We start from the raw sequence: 20,304 nt of genomic DNA, 5'->3' as shown, positions 1-20,304 counted from the left end.
TTCAGAACTCCATTACAAAAAGTCACGATGATTTTACACAGCAATGGAATGCATTGTCAACAAAGTTAATTAGAATTCCGACACTTATTTAAATAGCCAGATAACATTACTTTAAGCGTTTCAGATAATATGTCTCACCATTAGCCGTGTGACCTTGACATTAGCTATTTGTCATAGCGCCTTTTTTCGAAGCAAAAAAACAAGGAAAAAGTGAAAGCACGCTTTGAAAATATTTGCACAAAAATGGTGTGATGAAAGAAACACTCATTTAAGCGAAAACAAACGCTTCGAATAATTAAAGTACATATGTACTTCAATAAAACCCACAAAAACAACAAAATATAGCGGTAAACAATTGTGAATGGCATTTTTCCAGACGAAGTGGCTAAATAAAAACATATGTATGTGTGATTGTTTGCATGCGAATAGGGAAATTGAAGTTCTGAAAGGTTCAAAGCGGTATTTTGTGGAATAAGTTTGTAGGTACAAGTGTGCAGGTGCTGGAAATTCCGTTATTTTAAGGGCAGCTGATGTGTGTATTTATTATTGTTTTTGTTTACTTTAGTTTAAATGTAGGTGGATGAAGACATTTCTTAATTTTATTTTTGTTAATTTATTTTTTTTTTAACTTTTTTTTTTAATCTTTTGTTGGTGCTTGTTGAAAGTTATTAAAATTTTGTGCTGAAATTCAACAACGCAATTTGCTGGTATTTTCTTTTTAAAATAATAATATGATTTTACTTATAGAACAGCATTATATTATGCATATGTACATGTGTATATAGTATATAGTCACCTAAAACGCAAAACCGCGTATCATGAAAAAAATCGAAATTGAGTTTTTTATTGCTTACGATTCACTACATCATATAAAATATGTGGCGTAAAATTTTCAGCTGGCGCTTTTAGATATAACCAATACATAACCAGTATATAACCTTTTTATACCCAAAACTCAAATTTTGTTTCAATATGATGACGATATATGTACATACATACATACGTAACATAAAATTTTCAGCTGCCGCTAGTTTATCTAGTATTTAACCAATACATAACCAGTACATAACCAATACATAACCAATACATAACCAATACATAACCAGTATATAACCAAAACTCAAGTTTTGTTTGAATATGAGTGGTTGCTATTATATCGTTTTTCCTTCGCCTGTAAGCTTATGAAAAGTGCTGTTATGATATTTTACATTTTAATGCTTATAAATCTCACATATGGACACTTGTGTTTTTGCCATAAAACGGCAATTTCTATATTTAAAAAAAGCCCAACAAAATTGCTCTATTGCAATTAACCTCTGTTTATGCCATGTGAGTATTAAAACTGCTTTGCTGTTATGCACAACATACACACACACATACAATATACAATATACATATAAATACATACGTACATACAAGCAAATGTAGCAGCCTGCATTTATGACTGTCAGACAGATGTCGCCATAACCGCTTGCGGGCGATTACGTGACAGATAAAGTGATCGCGCTGATAAAAGCTCACACACACAGATACACGAACGGGCCTTGACAAGTGCTTATTGCCATCTGTGTATGTATGTTTGTATGTAACAAACTATTTTTAACTGCCTAACTACAATTTAACTCACAATTTTTGCAAATAAAATCAATTGAATTTTATTATGTCTGCCACCGTCAGTTCAAGCGTTCGGCGCACACACACAGAGCGCACAAACACATATACATACTATATGTAGATTGCTGTAAATGCTCATGCATGTACTAGCGAGCCATGATCTTGCCTACTTATAATTCTATTGGCAGGGTTGCTTACAGCGAACTCGCTACATTAAAGATTCATTACTAAAAACTCACATTTATATGTATGTATATAGTATATGTAAATATGCTTGTATGTAGTTGCCTGCCTGCACTGTAAGTTCTTAAGTTTGTATATGCTGCCTGCGAAGTATTTGATTACTTAGTGCCATATTGACATTTATTGATGTTGTTTATAGAGACATTGAGTGTAAAAATAAATTTACGCAAAATATAAACTGACAATAAGTCGCGCTATTAAGTAGTTAAATAGTGATAAGTAGCTAGACACAACAACAAACCGAAAGAGGGTTGTCTTCTACAAAATATTATATGTACACATGTACATACACCTATGTATCTTACATGTACATATGTTTGTTTAAATACATATGTATATGCATTGGTATATACCCATGTTTATGTACACATGTATATCTTGACTCTTAACTCTAATCTTTTTGGAGTATAATACTTATCTGCGTGAGCTATCACTCACTTAGTTTCTACCGTCTTGGCATACAAAAGTAGTACGAAACGAAAACGGAAATTATATTCATGTTCAGATCTTATCCGGCAGAACTTAGACGTTTCTTAACTGATATTACCCAAGATATCAATTTATATAGTTGACTTTTCTGATTATCTCTCATTAAATAATTTGAAACTCCAATATAAGTATATTTCGGTCGTAAAATATTTCACAGGAGTATGCAAAACCGGCACAGAGCGGAATTTACTATCAAATAACTGTTATTTGAGTTTTGCTTTATTTGTAAGAGAATTTTACACAACATACAGCTAAAAAATTTGGATGAGAGGTGAGGAAAGCACCTAGAAAAAGCAGTTGGTTGGCCGAAAAAGTATATATCAAGTTATAACCGTCATAATTAAGTAATCTAAAGAAATTCCCATGAAATGTTATGTGGAACCATGAACTAGACGATATTGGACAACAAGAGAGAGCAGAAGAAAAAAAGATGAATTGACGAAAATCATTCATATATTGGGTAGGCACTCAAGATCATACATATATGGCCCGGACTTTCTCACCTCTATTGGCACAACCTTTTACTGTATTCGTGTGAAGTTTCACCTTCATATGTATATAATTTCAGGTTCGAAAACAGAAAAGACGAAAATGGTCCTATCACTGATTTTCAATTCGTGTTTAGCCAAGAAATCAGTCAAAATCATCTTTAGTCAGTTGATCTTGATGTATACATTATTTGATAAAAGGAAGATGTGCACTCTTCCTAGACGATTTACAAGTATCAGAGAATTTCTAGCTTTATATCTGTTCAACTACGTACCCCTGTACTGGATATACTTACATATATAGATCAAAGATCAGAGATCGCTCAGAAACTGGGAGGATAGAAATGTCCAGTCATATGTGCGAAGAGGAGGGGTGAAGTGATACCACCTAAGCACAACATGACGGTATTTCTACCCAGCAGCCCAGGCAGACCCTACGAGTTCGCATTTGGTTTGATCAGGGACCAAAACGTGGACATCAGTACTTCGGCTTGAAGGGTAGTCGGCATCTTTGATGATAATTTCTTCACATTTAACCGACAGCAGGCATTCCGGCTGAACTAGAAATTCAGTGCCATAGTTATGAGGTCCTGGAAGCCCAAAACGTCAGCGCAGAAGGACAGCCAGGAACAGTGAACGAGAAACCCACTCATCAACACAGTTAAGTCAGGTTGCTATTGCCACTGTCGTAGAAGGAGAGCTACTGCAGGTGGTGATACCCTCCACACAGCAGCTTGTGAAGGTGCAGGTTGCTGAGGGCAGTGGTTATGAATACCTGTCTACCCTGTGACTGGCCGTATAAAAGTGTCCTAGTTGAACCTACACCATGCGATGGCAGCCTCGGATGTCATCGCAAAGAGGATCGAATGGGATGACCTGGACATCCTATTGATCCAGGAACCATGGAGTCGAGGCAAGTGGCCTCAGTTATAGAAAAAACAAGGTGTCGAACTGAAATTTTGCACACGTCCTTTTTATACCAAGGAGCTTCTTATTTGTCGAAGCTGCTGACATCGGACTACGATAGCATATAGCTGTCATACAAACTGAACGATCAAAATCATGGCCTTGTATGGGACATTTTTTTTATTTGACGAGATATCGCGACGAAATTTTTCATAAGTTATTGTTTAAGTCAACAGTGTAATCTCCTAAGAAATCGTTTAGATCGGACCAAAATAGCATATAGCTGCCATTCAAACTGATCGTTCAAATTATGTCCTTATATGGAAAACCTTATTAGTTGACGAATTATCTTCATGAAATTTAGCACAGATTATTGTTAAAGGCAATGGTGTAATATTCTTAGAAATTGTTTAGATCGGTTCACTATAACATATAGCTGCCATACAAACGGATCGTCAAAATACAGTTCTTGTATGGAAAACTTTTTTATTTGACGGGATATCTTCATAAAATTTGACATGAGATATTTTCTGGAATAACCGTACAATATTCCAAGGAATTATTCATATGACACCACTATATCATATAGCTGCTATACAAACTGAACAATCAAAAGTAGGTCTTTGTATGGAAAACCTTTTTTTATTTGAGAAGGTATCTTCACGAAATTTAGCACAGATTTTTACTTTAAATATCACTACAATATCCGAAGAAATCATTCAGATCGAACAACTATAGCATATAGCTACCGTACAAACTGATCGTTCAAATTCTGGAAAAAGTTCTATTTTTTTTATGCTATAAGAAAAGGGTATAGAAGCCTGTGAAGGGTATTTGTTATACCCATTACTTGTAGCAAAAACTTGTGGAGGGTATTACCGCCTCGGTGTAGCGGAAGTTAAGTTTTTTCTTAGTAAAATTATACTAAATTTATATATAAATGCCATAGAGGATGCTCATTTGGCCAAGCAAAGAAAAGGCGAACAATATCGGAAAAATGATTTCTGTACATAATTATTTATACAATCAAGCATATTTAGAAGGACATGAGAACAGTTTATTTACTTATTTATTTTTCTATTAATAATTTTTGTTTTATTAAAAGACAAAACAGCATTATCACTAGCGAGCTCAATAAATTCCCAGACGTGCTCTGGCATACAAACGCGTATGTGTGTAGAAGGAATACCTAAACGAAGCGCATGCAACAAAATACATACATACATATATAGAGACATTGTTGCAATGTAAGCAACAATAGCAATTAAATTGCAAATTAAGTAAATGATGAAATTTCGCATAAATATTGCAAATATGGCAAAACGCGCTTGTAAATAAATACGCTACGCTGAAATGAGCTGTGGAAGCGGAAAACTGTTGAATTACAATTAATGAAAACGCCGATGCAAGCGTTTTAGCGCGGAATGAATGAATAAATGAATGAATTTCCGCAAGCTGATCAAATAACAGCGGGCGGTGGGGGGCTAGGGATGGTGCAGCAACTTTTGAGGTGCACATTTTGGGCGCTGATAAGCAGCTGTTGCGAGTGTTGTTAAAATTGGCAATAAAACTAGTGATAAGCACAAGCAGCGATTAGCGATTTAAACAGCAAACACAACAACAACAAGCGTAGACAGTGTTTAATGATTTAAAGCGCAACAACAACAAGCAGCGCGTAGCTTGAACAACAAATATGTTTTGACTGTTGCGTTTATGAACCTATATCTGTGTATATATAGTATTTTGCACATATGTGCGTGCGTGTGTGTGCGCAATAAATCCACTTGTCAGTGCCATAAACCCGCTTTGAGCCGTTAACTAATAATAGACGCCTGCCGTCTAGCGAGTTGGCAAAACTTTTAACTTCTGTGATTAGCATCTATGTAAATAGCAACTGCACTACTACTACATATACATATGTATGTATGTGTGTGTGTGCTGTTTGCTAGCGCTTCGCTGAGTACCTTCGCTTGGCGTTATTGCTGACATCTTGCATTCGCCGTTTTTGTTTATGCATGTATGCGTGTATGTGTGTGTGCCTGTGGTTTGCACAAGCAATCGCGTTGAGCAATGGACTCGATAGCGTCTGAGTGGCTGCTTGGTTGGTTAGCCCGGTTGGCTGGTTGGCTGTGCATGCACAGTACTTGCAATTATACAATTTTTCACGTAGCGCTTGACGACAGTAATTGCCAGCTGGTTGACGGGCTTGGCAGGCTGTTTGTTTTCTGCTACAATTTTTGCTTGTTTTCAACTTTTGTCGTCTGTCGTCTGCCTTCTCTAGTCGCTTCGTCTCGACGACTTGGTTGCGCTCTACTCAATTTACAACGATTTTTTGTGTTTTTGCATTTTGCTTATGTTTGCTTGATTTTTTGCTACTTTTTATCACTTTGTTTTTGCTTTTGTTGTTGTTGCTGTAACTCTACCTGTCGAGTGGTGTACATTGGTTTCGCTTTGCTTCATTTTTGTTAACACTATACATCTTTTGCTATAAGGTTTTGTTTAGCTTGGCAATACGACCGCAGCATAGCAGTCACAGCTACAGCGCACAGTGGGTTGAGACGCGCATATATTTGCTTAAAAATTTTATAAATTTAAATGCAACTAAATTAAAGCGAAAATAAAGCTTATCACTTAAATTTTAGAAAAAATAAAAAAAAATGTTGTTAAATGGTATACAAAAACAAAAGTAAATAAATAAAAAATATAATGAAAAAAATAATTAAATATATAAAAATGTAAAATAAAATTAATTGAATAATATAAATAATTCTAAAAAATGTATTTGTATATATTTATTAAAATTTGCTTTCATTATCTCAATATCATCCCTTAAATTGCAAAATAACGTAAATTCACTTTTAATAAGTTTACAGTAAAAGAAAAACGATATAATATAAACCAATCACAGCGAAATAAAATTTTGGTTTTGGTTATAAAATAGTTAAATATAGGTTATAAATAGGTTATATATGGGTTATATAGTACATTGGTTATAACTGAGAGCAGAAGCTTGAAATTAAAAAAAGTTAATTTGTTTGAGAGTATGGTTAAATTTTTACGGTTTTAAACAGTTTAGCTCTATTTCCGGCAAAACTACCAGTCTTAAAGAAAAAAGTTGTGTACTTACCCTACAGATAATGAAAAAATCTGCAACTTTCGTATGAACAACTTTTTCACATAACCTCAAAATTTATGTAAAAAATTCAAGTATCCAAATCTTTGGTTTTTTTTTTGTATTTTTAACTTGTACAAAATTTAATTTTTATTTTTTAACGAAATTTGGTAGTAACTTACCATCTTCGGTCACAAAATACATATGTATGTATGTATACATATGTACATGTATGCGTAAACAATCAATATCAGTTTTTGGTTTGTTTTTTTTTCCTTTTGTGAAAATTATAAAAAAAAAAAATGTTTTTTATTACTAAAAGAAGTGTTTAATTTTTATTACTAATTTTTTTAAATTATTATATTTTTTGTAAAATTTTTCTTACGAATACTTCAATTATTTTATTAAATGTTATAAAAAAATTATGTTTTTTCTATTTAAAAAAAATTAAAATAATTTTAAAATAATTTTTTTAGTATTAAATAAAATTAAAATAATTTTTTTTACTATTTTTTTTATTATTAAATTTTTATAAAATGTGTTCTTACAAATGCGTCAACTTTTTTATTAAATTTTATAAAGAATAATTAATTAAACTTAATTTTTAGTAATATTGGTTTCTTTTTATTATTAAATTTTGTTTTTCAATTTTTCTTACAAATACTATAGGTAAATTTTTTTATTCCATTTTATAAAACAAAAAAAAAATTAAATAAAAGTAATTTTTATTACTATTTTTTTCTTTTAATTTTTAAATTTTGTTTTCAGTTTTTCTTACAAATACGTAAATTTTCTGGTAAAAGAAAATTATTTATTTAAAAAAATATTTAATAGATTATTTAATTTTTTTACTAAATTTTTATATATAAATATTTTTTACAAATTTTTCTTGTTCAGTTTTATGAAAATTTTTATTACTCAATTTTTTCCTTATCATTATTTTTTTTCTTTATAATTTTTCTTATTCTTATATTTTTCATTATTTTTTTCTTTATAATTTTTCTTATTCTTATATTTTTCATTATTTTTTTCTTTATAATTTACTTACAATTCCCCATTTTTTTATTAATTTTTTATTTAAGTTTTCTTACAAATTCGTAAATATTGTAATTTATTCAATTTTATAAAAAAAATTAAATTCTTAATACCATTATCTTTTCTTTTTATATATTTTTTTTTAAATTTTTTTTCAAATACTTCAATTTTTTTTTTCAAACAATAAAAATTTTAAAAATTTTAAACCAACAAATTTTTATTTCACACCACTGTGCAGTGCATAGTCTTAGCCAGTCGCGCTTTGAAGTGAAGTGAGTCATTCGTCATAATTAAACAGCGACTAGCGTTGGCAACAAAGATATAAAAACGTCGAGAGAACTTACAAAAGCAAGCAAAAAGGAGAAAGCAACAACTGACAAGGAACAAACCGCAGTTATAAGTAGAAAAAAAGCTTAATGACAAATAAATAAAAGATGGTAAGAAGCAATTATGAAAGCAAAATGGGTTGTTAAATAAACAGCAAAAGAGATATTAATGTCTGTTTTTCATAAAAATAAGAAAAACATTAAAAAAACAATAAAAAGTGTGGAGACAAAAAATTGGTAAAAGCAAAATCTGCATAAACATCCTAAGCAAAAAAAAGGGTTGAAGCAGCGTTGACAGTCCAGCAATTCATTAAAGATATTTAATGCTTAAGCGAAAAATTGGTTTTAGCAAAAGCTTAGAGGAAACAATAGTGACAGTATAACTGCGGATCAAGTGCATATGTATGTATGTATGCATATACAATAGTTTCAGTGTCCAATTGGAATTAAAGCAAAATCTTCATACTTATTTTTTACTTAGCACATTTGTACTTCCTCTGATCTATACACTATAACAACCAACCTACTATGTTTCATACGCACATACACTATAGCTCATATATGTACTTGTATGTATGTGCCTTATAATGAAAATAATGCATATTTATTGAAAATTAAACGCACTTATGTAAATCCGTTGCTAAATGCCCGATTAGTGCGTATTAAAGCGCACTGTGCAGAGTTTGAACAACAGCGCGAAGGTTATTTTATAAGTAGAATTCGCGCTGTCGTATGAGTAATTAATGGCTGAGCCTGCCGCAGTATGTGCGTGCGTTACTCATACCCAACGTGGTACCTGCTTGCTTGCATGTAGTCGCTTTTTGGACCTTCGCTGTTGCTTAGGGCTAATGCTAATGCTTGCATTGCGTAAGCAACATTTTTTTAATACCTTTGCACCGTTATATATTTAATATATCGACAGATGATTATACATTTTAGGTATTTACAGTACATTGGTCTCGCAAGGCGCGGCGATGAGTAATACATGGCAACAGGCAAAAGTGATAAGCGAGAATGTACTTTTTTTTTAAGTAAGAACATTTAGCATTTCGCATTTAAATAATCATTTGTTAGCTCGCAGTGTGGTTAATCGTTGGGCCTTACCCAATACGCTGAACTTACTTAACCTGCCGCTTCTTGGCGCAAGTGGGAAACTTCAAATGCGCTTTAATGCAAAAGCACTCAAGGCATTAGTACAATATTAGCTGAGACTTGGAAGTGAATTTATGCCTCACCTTTGAGTTTTAAGTTAGGGAAATCAAGTAGCTGAAGGCCGCGCCTAGAAAATAATGTGTTCTACCATAATTGCTCCGAATAAAGGGCAGGTACGTCCAACGTATATTGTAGACGTACTTTTCTACCAAAGAGTTTAATCCTGTGGTGAAGCCGCCGATATCGAGGAACTTGGCATGAATGATAAGCTAAAGTATTCCGACAATTTACGAAGAAATTATTCAAATCGATAAACTATAGCACATGGCTGCCATACAAACTCAAGTGCTTATATTGAAATTTTTTCCTTTTGACGAGGTATCGTTACGAAATTTGGCATAAATTATAAGCTAGGATACCGCAATAATTTTCGAAGAATTTTTTCAAATCGGCAAACTATAGCACATAGCTGCCATACAAACCGATCGCAGAAACTCAAGTCCTTGTATGGAAAACTTGTTTATTTGACGAGGTACCTTCATGAAATTTGGCACAGATTATTGTCTAAAGCATCGCTATAATCTGCAATGAACTTGGCCAGAGCGGATCACTATAGCTTGTAGCTGTCCTACAAACTGACCGTTCAAACTCAAGTCCTTGTATGGAAAACTTATTTATTTGAAGAGATATTTTCATGAAATTTCGTACGGAGTATTGTACAAGACGGTGATGCAATCTCTGAATATTTGCTCCAGATCGAACTACTATAGCGTATAGCTGCCATACAAACTAACCGAACAAAATCGAGTTAACGTTCTTTTTATACCCTTTTATGCTATAAAAAATGTAGCTGTGACGGGTAGTCATACTTTTGACTTGTTTTCTGGTTTATCTTTAACAAGCTCGGTGAGTTTTTGATCACATTTTTTGTAAAAATGTAAACCAATTAGTTAAAAAATGTTTATAATATATGACCACCGCACATTGAGGCATCTTTTGGCAGCTCAAACTTCGTTCAAAAAAGTCTAAGTCGTAAAAAAAAGTTTATTCATCTTTATTTTAGGAAAAAATTTCAGTTACTCCATTAAAATTTTTCCAAATTTTTCTCAGCTGCAAACGCACCCAAAAGTGACCGAAGCAAACGCCTGCTAATGCGTAAACAGTAGTGAAAAACAACGCGGTAGCAAAAAATTTCTTCATCCCTTGCCAGCCAGAGTGAAAAACAACGTAGCACCAACAAATTTTGACCCCTTGCCCGCCCAATTTCGCCCCAGTAATAGAAAAGTCAGCAAATTTATTTTTACAAAAAAGTATTTCTCACTTTATTTGTGAATTTTTGATGTATTTGTGTTTTTTTTTTTTTTGTTTGTAATTTAATCTGACAACATAAGCTGTACTCAGTTCTTTTTGTTTTATGTATTTTTTTTGTTTTTATTTTTTTGTGTTTTTTTGAAAAAAATTTTACGCACTTTGGCGCTGGTAAAAATGTATGTAGTGTGTGTTTGTTTACACAATTTGTTGTTGTTGAAGTTTTAATATATGCTTTTTGTTTTTGTTTTTGTTTTCTATGCATAATATGTAATTAGAAAAAACTTAACATTAATACAATCATTCTTTGTAGTGTAATAATAATAATAATGATAATAGTAGTAATAATAAAAAAATTAATACATGCACAAGGTTTGTTTGTTTGTTTTGTTGGTAGGTTTGTTTGCTTGTTGTAGTTGTAATAAATATATAATTACGGCCGAGTAAGCGCTGAACTTACTGGCGACATACCTAACGGCGGCATTTGAGTAGGGTATTTATTGTTGCTGTTGTTATTTTTAATTTATGGTTTATTTTGATTTTTAAGCTATTGTGTTGAAGTGTGTTTGATTTTTTTGAAATTTTTTTTTTATTTTTGTTTATTATTTTTTGTGGACTAAAATGTGTTGTGGCTATAGTTTTTTTTTATTTTTTTGTTGTTTTTGTGCCGTATGCTGAATATTTTTATGCTTACTCGGGTTTATTGCATATTTTTGCCAACTATTGCAAGTATTGTTTTTGTTTTTTTGTAATTTTTACCAACTATTGCAAAGTGTTGTTTTTGTATTTTTTGTTATTTTTACCAACTATTGAAAAGTGTTCTTTTTGTTTTTTTTTTGTAATTTTTACCAACTATTGCAATTTTTTGTATTTGAGTTTGTTTGCTTTATCAACTGTCGTTCTGTGTGTGTGTGTGTGAGCATTTCAAATTATTGCTAATTTATTGTTTTTACGAACTTTTGTTTTTTTTTGACTTTTTATTTTTACTGCAAAATCTCAAGTTTTTTGTAGTTATAAGCAGGTTTTTTGTTTTTGTTTTTTTTTTTTGTAATTTTATTTTATTTTTTTGGAAATTTATAACGCTTAAAATTTTGTTTCTTACAATTTGTTAATACTAATTTTGTTGCAAATGTCACAATTACGTTTAATTTTATTTTTTTTTACATTTTTAATTTTGAATTTTAGTCAAATATCGCATATGTTGCTTTTCACACATTATTTTTACAGTTTTACAAATTTTTTGCAAAATTTTTCTCACAAGTTTTACGCCTGAAAACGTTTATTAGCTTTTTAAAGTATTTTTGTATTTACGCGTTCACATATATTAGCTGCTTGCTAGCCTGCCGCTCGCTTCTAATACAAAAAAGTTGGCGCGCGCTGCTCACAAACTACATCAACATTTACTTTTTGTTTTATATTCATCTCTTTTGCTTTTAATCGTTTATTTCGCTTTTAAACTGCTACTCTGCTGCTGCTTCTACTTTTTTCTTCTTCTTCTTCTTATTTTTCTTCTTCTACAACTTTATCTTTATACTTCTTCGTAATCTTAATTAAAAAATCTTAGCATCTTAAAGTGTTATCACAATTTCATGAGTTTGAGATTTTGGCTGCCGCCGCGCGCCCGCACACACGTCAGACCGCGCGCTCACACACACACACGCGCCTTTATGCATATAATATACATGCAATGTATGCGCGCATGTGTGTAGGGCAATTGCGAATTTCCGCTTACTGTGCGTGTGTGTGTGCGTGACGCCGCTGCAGCCTTAGCAATCTAAAAATTTCATGCATTTCTACTCTCCTCCTCTACTACATCGGGCATTAACTGCAAATTTTTGAATTTCAAAAAAATCAATTCATCAATCAATCGATTCTCAAGACAATTGACTTAAACGCTGCGAAGCGTTTACTGCATTCACAGAAATTTGTTAAAATTAAAATTAAACATAAAAATATAATTTTAAAAACGTTTAGTAATTATTATTTGTAATATAAACTTTTTTTGTTTTTGTTTTAATTTTTTTTAATTAAATATGCAGATCATTCGTGGGCGCGTAATCGCTTTACTAAAATCTAACGAGTTCATTTTTGTTTCAATTGAAAGATACTTGATGCGTTTGCATTACATGAGATAGATACATACAAAACGCCGTTTGTACGCTTATATGTATAAATATGTTTATATGCATGTGTATGTAGGTATGTGTGTGTGTGTGTCGTAAAGTATGCTGCTTAGGAAAGTGAAAGTGAGTGAAGTCGAGAAGTGGCGGCCCGCTGTGGAGCGCGCTGATACTGTAAGTAAAGTGTGTGCGTCGCTGTGTCTGTCTGTCAGTATGTGCGCGTAGGTGTATGTGTGTGTGTGTGTGTGTAGGTGGGGTTGTTTCGCATACACTTCTAACGGCTACGCTGCTACTTTGCATTTTAATTTAAAAAAAATTCTTAACTTAATAACACGTCTTACACGATTTCGTTTTAACTTCATCGTCTCGAGGTCGTCTCGTCGAGCAGCAGTCATCCTTAAAGCATATATCGTTCGTTAAATCGGCTCGTGTACCACCACAATTGCTTGCTGCTGTCGCGTGCGTTGACAAACGTCGTAACAAACGTCTACAGCCTACAGCCGCCACATTCACACCACCGCACACCGCACACCGACGCGCCGCGTCAACACAAACACCGACGCCAACGCCGACGCAGCTGCAGTTGCAGACGCAGCCATCTCCAACTCATTGAACTGAGCTGTTGCCACGGCTGCGCGCCGCTGCTGCTGCCGCCTCCTAATGCTGTTTACATCGCGCACGATTCACGATGTTGGTGCTGTTGAGATCGTTGTGGCCGCACTGCTGCCGCCGTAGCTGTAGCTGGTGCGATCCGATGTGTAAAGTTTGTGTTTGGTGATGGTGAATGTTGCACTGATGGTGATTGTGCGCGCCAGACTCTTCATGAATTGTGGCAGCAGTGAGGTCCAGCCGCGATGATCCTGACGCAATGTCAAGTAGATCTCAAAAGTCGATACCATTTCCGGATCCAATTTGAGTTCGGCAATGCGTCGCGAATTGTTCGGTTCATCCTCGAATTCGATGTAGATGGTGCAGCCGCGTACACCGCACGGTTCCTTCGCTGAGACGCGTATGATTTCGGCGGCAATGCGCAGCGTGAGATCACAGGGTAGGGAGACTTCGGTGCAGGTGAGATGACGCTGCTTGGCGGCGCGCAACTCATCCAACAGGCGCAGTGAGAGATCTTCCACGGCTGCTGCATCGATATCATCACAGTTGAAGAGATTTGTTGAGGGATTCTGGGAGGGTGTATGCTGTGTGGTGAGGTAGCTGCCGCCCACTGTCGGTATTGTTGCCGAGTTTGTGTTATTTGCGGTGTTTGTATTCGGTGTTAAGGTGTATGGTGCTGAGGCCGCACGGCTAGCTGGCACCTTTTTCACCTCCTTCAACGACGACGGTGGGGCAATCATCACCTCAGGCACCGCCAGCAGCTCTTCGGTGCTCGCTGTGCGTTTGGTTTTCTTATTATTATGATTCATAATACTGTTTTTCACATTTTTATTGTTAACTGTGTTGTTGTTGTTATTTAAATTATTATTGTTGTTGTTGCTAATATGATAATTCTGTTGATTCTGCAGATATGGTATGGGTATGCTGGCGGTCGGCTGCGGCGCGGCGGCCACCTCTGGCTCCGCATCGACCCAGCCGCTGGACGCCAGCGGCAACAGTGGCGACAATGTGCTGGTCCAATCTACAAATAGAGTAAACATAAAACAAGCGATTAGCATATTGTAAATATTTTTGATAAATGTGTTTTTTTTTTTTGTTGCTTTCAATTTAATACCCTCAACGTTTTTATTGAATTATTTACTTTTTTATGATTGCACTCAACAATTTTAAGCCAAAGCAAATTTTATAGATAAAACTAAATTAAAAGCGCGCAACAACAACTACTCAATAAGCACACAAAAACAATAGAGGTAGACAAATAGCGATTCGAGAATGTTCGTGCGGCATGGAAACCTGCACAAACACACACAAACATACATACATATGTGGCTATGAGCTCGTATCTATGCACTCGTATAACAAGTATGCTGAAGAGTAGCATATCTTTATGAGCCCACACTGAAATGTGGGTGAGCATATACACACACACGCGCACACATATACACATAGCAACAGCAAACAACGGCCGCACAAGCACCGTTACGACCGACAGCACCAGCTACGACGTCGTCATCGTCGCTAGCGCTCGTATGCTACATTTGCCCGTTACGCCGCTCACCACCATCACCCAGCAACACTACCACCATCCCAACAGGCACACACAAACAGCGTTGACGTGCTTGCGCCGCTTAGCAACAACAAGCGCTGCTTGCAATAAAAATTGTGAAAATTAAAAATACGTTGATTATCGTTATGTAGAAGTCGTTGTTGTTCGTTTTTTTTCTTTGTTGCTTTTGGTGTGCAGCTTGTTTACTTGTGCAGCGGCAGCAGGCGACTTGCACAAACGCTCGTGCGTAACGCAACGTCCGACACGAGTGAAAGGGGTGAATGGCTGATTGGCGAGCGCTGTGTATGCGCCCACTTGAGGCAAATGTGTATCTGTTAGATACTTTGTATGTGCCAATTTTCGCCGCACAATGATTGCACTAATTTTTTCAGTTTTTTTTTTACAAGAAAAGTTAATTATTAATTAATTTAATGGCGTAAAAGTGTCAGCGTTACGAGGTGGGTTTGTGGCTGGAGACATCGCGTTTGAGTTTTAATGTCGTCTAATAAAAGTTTGAGCAGATAGTGGTATGCATGTGACTGACATTGAGTGGTGGCTTGCTAAAGACTTGAAAAGTTGTTGCTTAAAGATTGGCAAAGCTGTTTAGATATCAAATATTATTTGAAATTTTTTTCAAAAATACTATTACTTTTTTAATTTAAAATAAATTCAAAAGTTTGAAAATTGTATATAAAAATTAATTTTCATAAATTTAAAAATTTTTATTTAAAAATTAATTTTCAGAATTTTAAGTTATTTTCAAGATATAAATGTACTTTAAATTATTTACCAATACAAATTTCAACTTATATTATAAGCACAGTTCGAAAAATTTGTAATGAAATATCAATTATTTTTCAAACCTCATTTTTGAGATACATATATATGTATTTGTTAAAAAGCTATTTGGTAAACACATTTGGCTTAAAATTGTTTTTTAAGTGTTTGCAGCATAACTCTATTAGAAATTTAAAACTATTGCTCGAAAAATCTAGACAAAATATGAAATCTACAAATATTTCTCGAAAAATCATATCAAAATTTGAAATGTAGAAGTATTTCTCGAAAAACTACAATCACTATTTGAAATTTAGAACTATTTCTCGATAAAATCGAAACAAAATTTGAAATTTAAAACTATTTCTCGAAGAAACTTAACGCAAAATTGGAAATTTCTGGATAAAATTCAATTCTAATTTGAAATATCTCGAAAAAATTGTATCAAAATTTGATTTTCTCGAAAGGTCCACTCAAAATTTGAAATTTAAAACTATTTCTCGTAGAAACTCAAGTCAAAATTGAAAATTTTAAAACTATTTCTCGTAGAAACTCAAGTCAAAATTGGAAATTTAGAATTATTTCACGGTAAAATCCAACCAATATTTTAAATTATAAAAGTGCTTCTAAAAAAACCAAATCAAAGCTGGATATTATTTCTCGATAAAAAAATCAAAATTTTAATTTTAAACTGTTTCTCAAAAAAACGCAATCAAAATTTTAAATTTATCATTATTTCTCAGAAAAAATCCAATTAAAATTTCAAAATTTTCAATATTTCACGAAAAATCAAATCAAATTTTATGATTTTAAACTTTTTCTGGAACAAATGATTTTATATACTTTTAATTTTCGACTTACCTCTAACTTTACTGGACCCGTATATGTTGTATTTCGACTGGTATTGTTGTTGCACCGCAAGTACTTCCATTTTCATTTAAATTATTTGCTTTTCAGTATTGAACTTGTTTAAAACAAAATTGCTTTCGGTGGTTAGTGCGCTGCTTCACACTTCACAGGCTCCGCTCTTGCAGTTATTTCGACTGGCGTACGGTTTTCAGCAGGAAAATCTCAGTCGAAATCACACTGATTACTTTTTTTATATATAATATATATAGATATATCACTTTTTGAACGCTTCGGTTCAGTTCTTTGATTTTTTCAAAAATATTTACTTTTCTGAAAAAGTTCTATTAAGCTTTAACTTCTACTCTGCGCCTTCGCTATATCACAATTCGCTGAATTTCCGTTTAGTGTTAAGTTGTTGAATTGCTTGCTGCTGCATTGGAGTATTTGTGTTTGGCTTCCAATGCCGATATTTTAAAAAATTATTAAATTAACTTTTTGTAGTTTGAAATCACAGCACTTGATTCTGCTTTTACTTTAACTCTATTTTGCTTTTTCTTTTACTTTTTTATTTGTTAAGTTATCACTTTAATGGCGTTGGTCCGTTTCAGCTTGTTTTAAACAACGTTTTTTAAGATGGCAATTTTTTGTTTGTTTAAATTTTAGTTTAAAATTACAGAGTTCCTTCTTCTTAATTTGCTTCTTTTTCATAAAAAATAAGTACTAGAATGTAGATAGAATTCTTCTCGAAACAATTTGTGTTGCTTGCTGCTTTGCTTTACTTTAATGCTTTTGCTCATACATATACATTAGGCGTGTATGTGTATAATAAATTGGCATATGAAACTCGCGTTCTTCACACTTTCTTCTACAAATAGGTAAGTATATTTGACTCGCCTCTAATTCTTGTTACTATTCCGTTTCAGTTGTGTACTTCTGCAGTGTTTCGAAGCTACTATGCCAAACCGGCTGCATGAGCCGCCTATTTATACCCGCTCTGGTGGTTTGCTCCTGAGTTGTTTTTTTCCCTCAATATTGACTGCGCTCACCGCTCGCCACACTGCCATAGCCAGGCAACAGCCAGTTGCTATAGCTCGCTTGGCGGCCGGCCGCTATTGAGTAGCTATACATATGTACAATTGGAGGCACGTACACAGGCCAGGCATGAGCGCTTTCTTCATACCTTTGTGAGTTTATGCCCGTGTATGTACATATGTATGTGTGTGTGTGTTTATTGCGCTCATTTACCTCGCACACTCGCACACCTTTGGGCCGACACTGCTCTTGTTTTGTTGCCTACGTAGCGCATATGTGTGTATGTTTAGCTGCTGTTCGGCCTATTGGCGTTGCGGTGTGCTGTTTGCTTGCCTTTACGCTCTTCACTCTGCCAATTGCTTGTTGTGCTTGGGTAAAAAGAGCGCACGCTGCCCTTCTGTTATTACAAAACGTGCAGGAGAGTCTCTTCTTTGACGCTCCGCCAGCCACCCTACTCAAGCCTTAATTTGTGTCGAGTTGATTGTTGTCGTTAGCGTTGTTGTTGTTGCTCGCATTTAGAATCTGCACAGCAGAATCAGTGCTATTGTCTTGTAAATCGTTTCGAAAGCTACAAGCATGCTTATATACCGACGTTTTTTTTTTGTACATATTTACACCTCATAATTGCATGTACTGCTTGCTTGTATGTGCAGTACAAGTACATATAGACTTATATGCAATGCGGTGCTCTTTCAACAGCTGAGCGACCCAGCAAACGGTGTGAGTGAGTGGAAAAGGCAAGAAAATCAGGTACATATTGTTGTTGTAATGACTGATTTTGTTGTTATTTTCTCAATGATTTCTTGTTGTTGTTGCTATTGTTGTTCTTGTTGTTGTTGTTGGTTTTGTGCCTTCAGCTGCATTCGCTGATGCAATTTTTGTTGGCAGCAAGCGCAGCTTTTGCTCTTGTTGTTGCTAGTTTCAGCTGACGTTGGAGCCCAGCGCTTGCAGTGTTTGTTTTTTTTTGTCGGTTGCTGGTGCAAGGATGATGAAAGTACAATTTAATTTTACAATATCTGAGTGACGTCTCCACATATGCATTTGTGTAAACCGTTGGCAGCGCTGAGTGCAACGCTGGGAGAGCGCATGTACTAGCGAAAACTAGTGAGCGCAATTTGAGCACATCTAAGCGCGTACTGCTCAGGTGTTGCTGACTGATAATGGGGGTATCTGTTCGATAGCGCATGGGTTCGGTGTATTGCCTGCTTAATTATATTATAATCTGTTGGCTTACTGCTTAATCAGTACATTAACTTCAAGCGCTCTGCTTACTCCGCGCACTTCAACAAGGTGGGACTTATGTACATATGTACGTACCCCTGGAGTTAGCGCTTCAACAGCTGTTTCTACATACTTTCAACGTGAGATATGTAATATATGGTGCTGCTATAATTTTCCCTACACTCTTTCCTATTTACTTGTAACTTTTATTGCTAAAAAAACACTCACACGCTCTTATAGATAGCCGCTCTCTATATACTTGTTGTGCAGCTCAACTCAGCTGGGGGTTACACGCTCACCAACGCGCTGCGCTCCAATCTTCGCATGCCGCTATTAATATTGCTTTGCTTTTTCGTCTGCTTAACCTTCTCCCGCTGAGTATGTGACAGGGTCTACGTGACTCTCGGCAGAGCGTAGATGGCTTACATTTGTCGAGAACGTTTTGCCACTGCATTTTGTTTTTGTTTTGCCGCACTCACATATACTGTGTATGTACTTTTCATTATGTACTATATTTACAGCCGGAAAGAGTGACATCTTTTTAGACGTTTTGTAGCCGCGCGTTGGTTGAGTAGGAACGAGCGTACGAACGCACGCACGACGTGCGCGTTTGTGTGAGCCGAATGCCGGGCAGTTCAGCTGACGACACGGCCGTACGGACTTACAGAACGCCGTCTGCAGCGTCAGCCGCTGTTGTAAAACTGCAAAATTACGAGATAAAATAAAAAGTTGCAGCAAAAATTATTTACTAAAATTTTTTAATAAAAATGTGATTGCTTACTTGTTGGTGTTGTAGTGCGATAAACGCTCCCTTTGCGCCGCTTGCCGTGAACTCATAATTCGACTGTGATATTTTTTTTATATTTTTTTTTTCGCTTTTGATTTTATTTTTTCGATTTTTGTTTGCTGTTGAAAGTTAATACAAACAGGATGCGAAATCAATATATCAAGCTCAAGTCGCAGTGAAAAACGAAAAACGGGTTTGCAGGCAAAGTGCGGGTGAAAGCGTAAAACCGACACTACAACAACTGCAAAGCTCTGCTATTGCTGCGACGTTTGCAATAAAAAAAGTAAACATTAAAGTAATTGTGCTAATCATAATAATCATTATAAGTGCGATTACAGGCAGACAGACATACAAACTTGTACATTTGTATGTATGGATATGAATATGAATATGTACATATTGCATTTACATACCTATGTATAAAAGTTCAACTCGTATGCTTGTTTAAGCAGCTAGTTAGCGAGCAATTAGTTGAGTTTTATATTTTTTATATTATGAGTGGTTTATTAGCAGGCAACTCAGAAAAAAAGTTAAGAATTTGGAAAAATGCATCACAGCTTATGTAGAAAATATAAAGTTGCCCATTTCAGCAATAAATTTTTTTGCAATTGTAACTTAATATACATATGTATGTATGTACATATATACATTCATCTGTATATGACTGCCTTCAAAACGTTTCTTTTCGTT

At 34.6% G+C, this 20,304-nt stretch overlaps 2 protein-coding genes across 5 annotated transcripts in view; one reads left to right on the top strand and one right to left on the bottom strand.

Moving 5' to 3' along the window:
• The window catches only part of LOC120776675, a 222,251-nt gene that overhangs the window by 96,405 nt on the left and 105,542 nt on the right, over positions 1–20,304 (top strand). The window contains exon 1 of one of the 4 annotated variants that reach the window (XM_040107548.1): positions 19,365–20,006. The exons of the other annotated variants lie outside the window; for them this stretch is intronic. Coding sequence (XP_039963482.1) covers positions 19,987–20,006 — 20 coding nt within the window. The 5' untranslated portion in view covers positions 19,365–19,986. Of the gene's footprint in view, positions 1–19,364; positions 20,007–20,304 lie in introns of those variants that run through there. 4 annotated transcript variants of the gene reach the window in all.
• On the bottom strand, positions 11,535–17,560 carry LOC120776671 (protein scylla). Its single transcript, XM_040107545.1, has 2 exons — positions 16,587–17,560; positions 11,535–14,423 (listed from the first exon to the last, which is right to left on the bottom strand). The coding sequence occupies exons 1-2, from the start codon at positions 16,660–16,662 to the stop codon at positions 13,477–13,479; spliced, it is 1,023 nt and encodes a 340-aa protein (XP_039963479.1). The 5' UTR covers positions 16,663–17,560; the 3' UTR covers positions 11,535–13,476.

This window comes from Bactrocera tryoni, chromosome 5, assembly GCF_016617805.1.
Source record: "Bactrocera tryoni isolate S06 chromosome 5, CSIRO_BtryS06_freeze2, whole genome shotgun sequence".
NCBI classification, from domain to species: Eukaryota; Metazoa; Arthropoda; class Insecta; order Diptera; family Tephritidae; genus Bactrocera; species Bactrocera tryoni.
Note: the sequence above shows the minus strand (reverse complement) of the source record. Positions and strands in the feature narration are given on the sequence as shown.

What these genes read in the sequence shown, in the direction of transcription:
- LOC120776671 (XM_040107545.1), bottom strand. Translation starts at nt 16,662, where the DNA reads ATGAAAATGGAAGTACTTGCGGTGCAACAACAATACCAGTCGAAATAC. An exon ending in CGGGTCCAGTAAAGTTAGAG is followed by an intron (nt 14,424 to 16,586) that starts GTAAGTCGAAAA and finishes CTCTATTTGTAG; the next exon opens with ATTGGACCAGCACATTGTCG.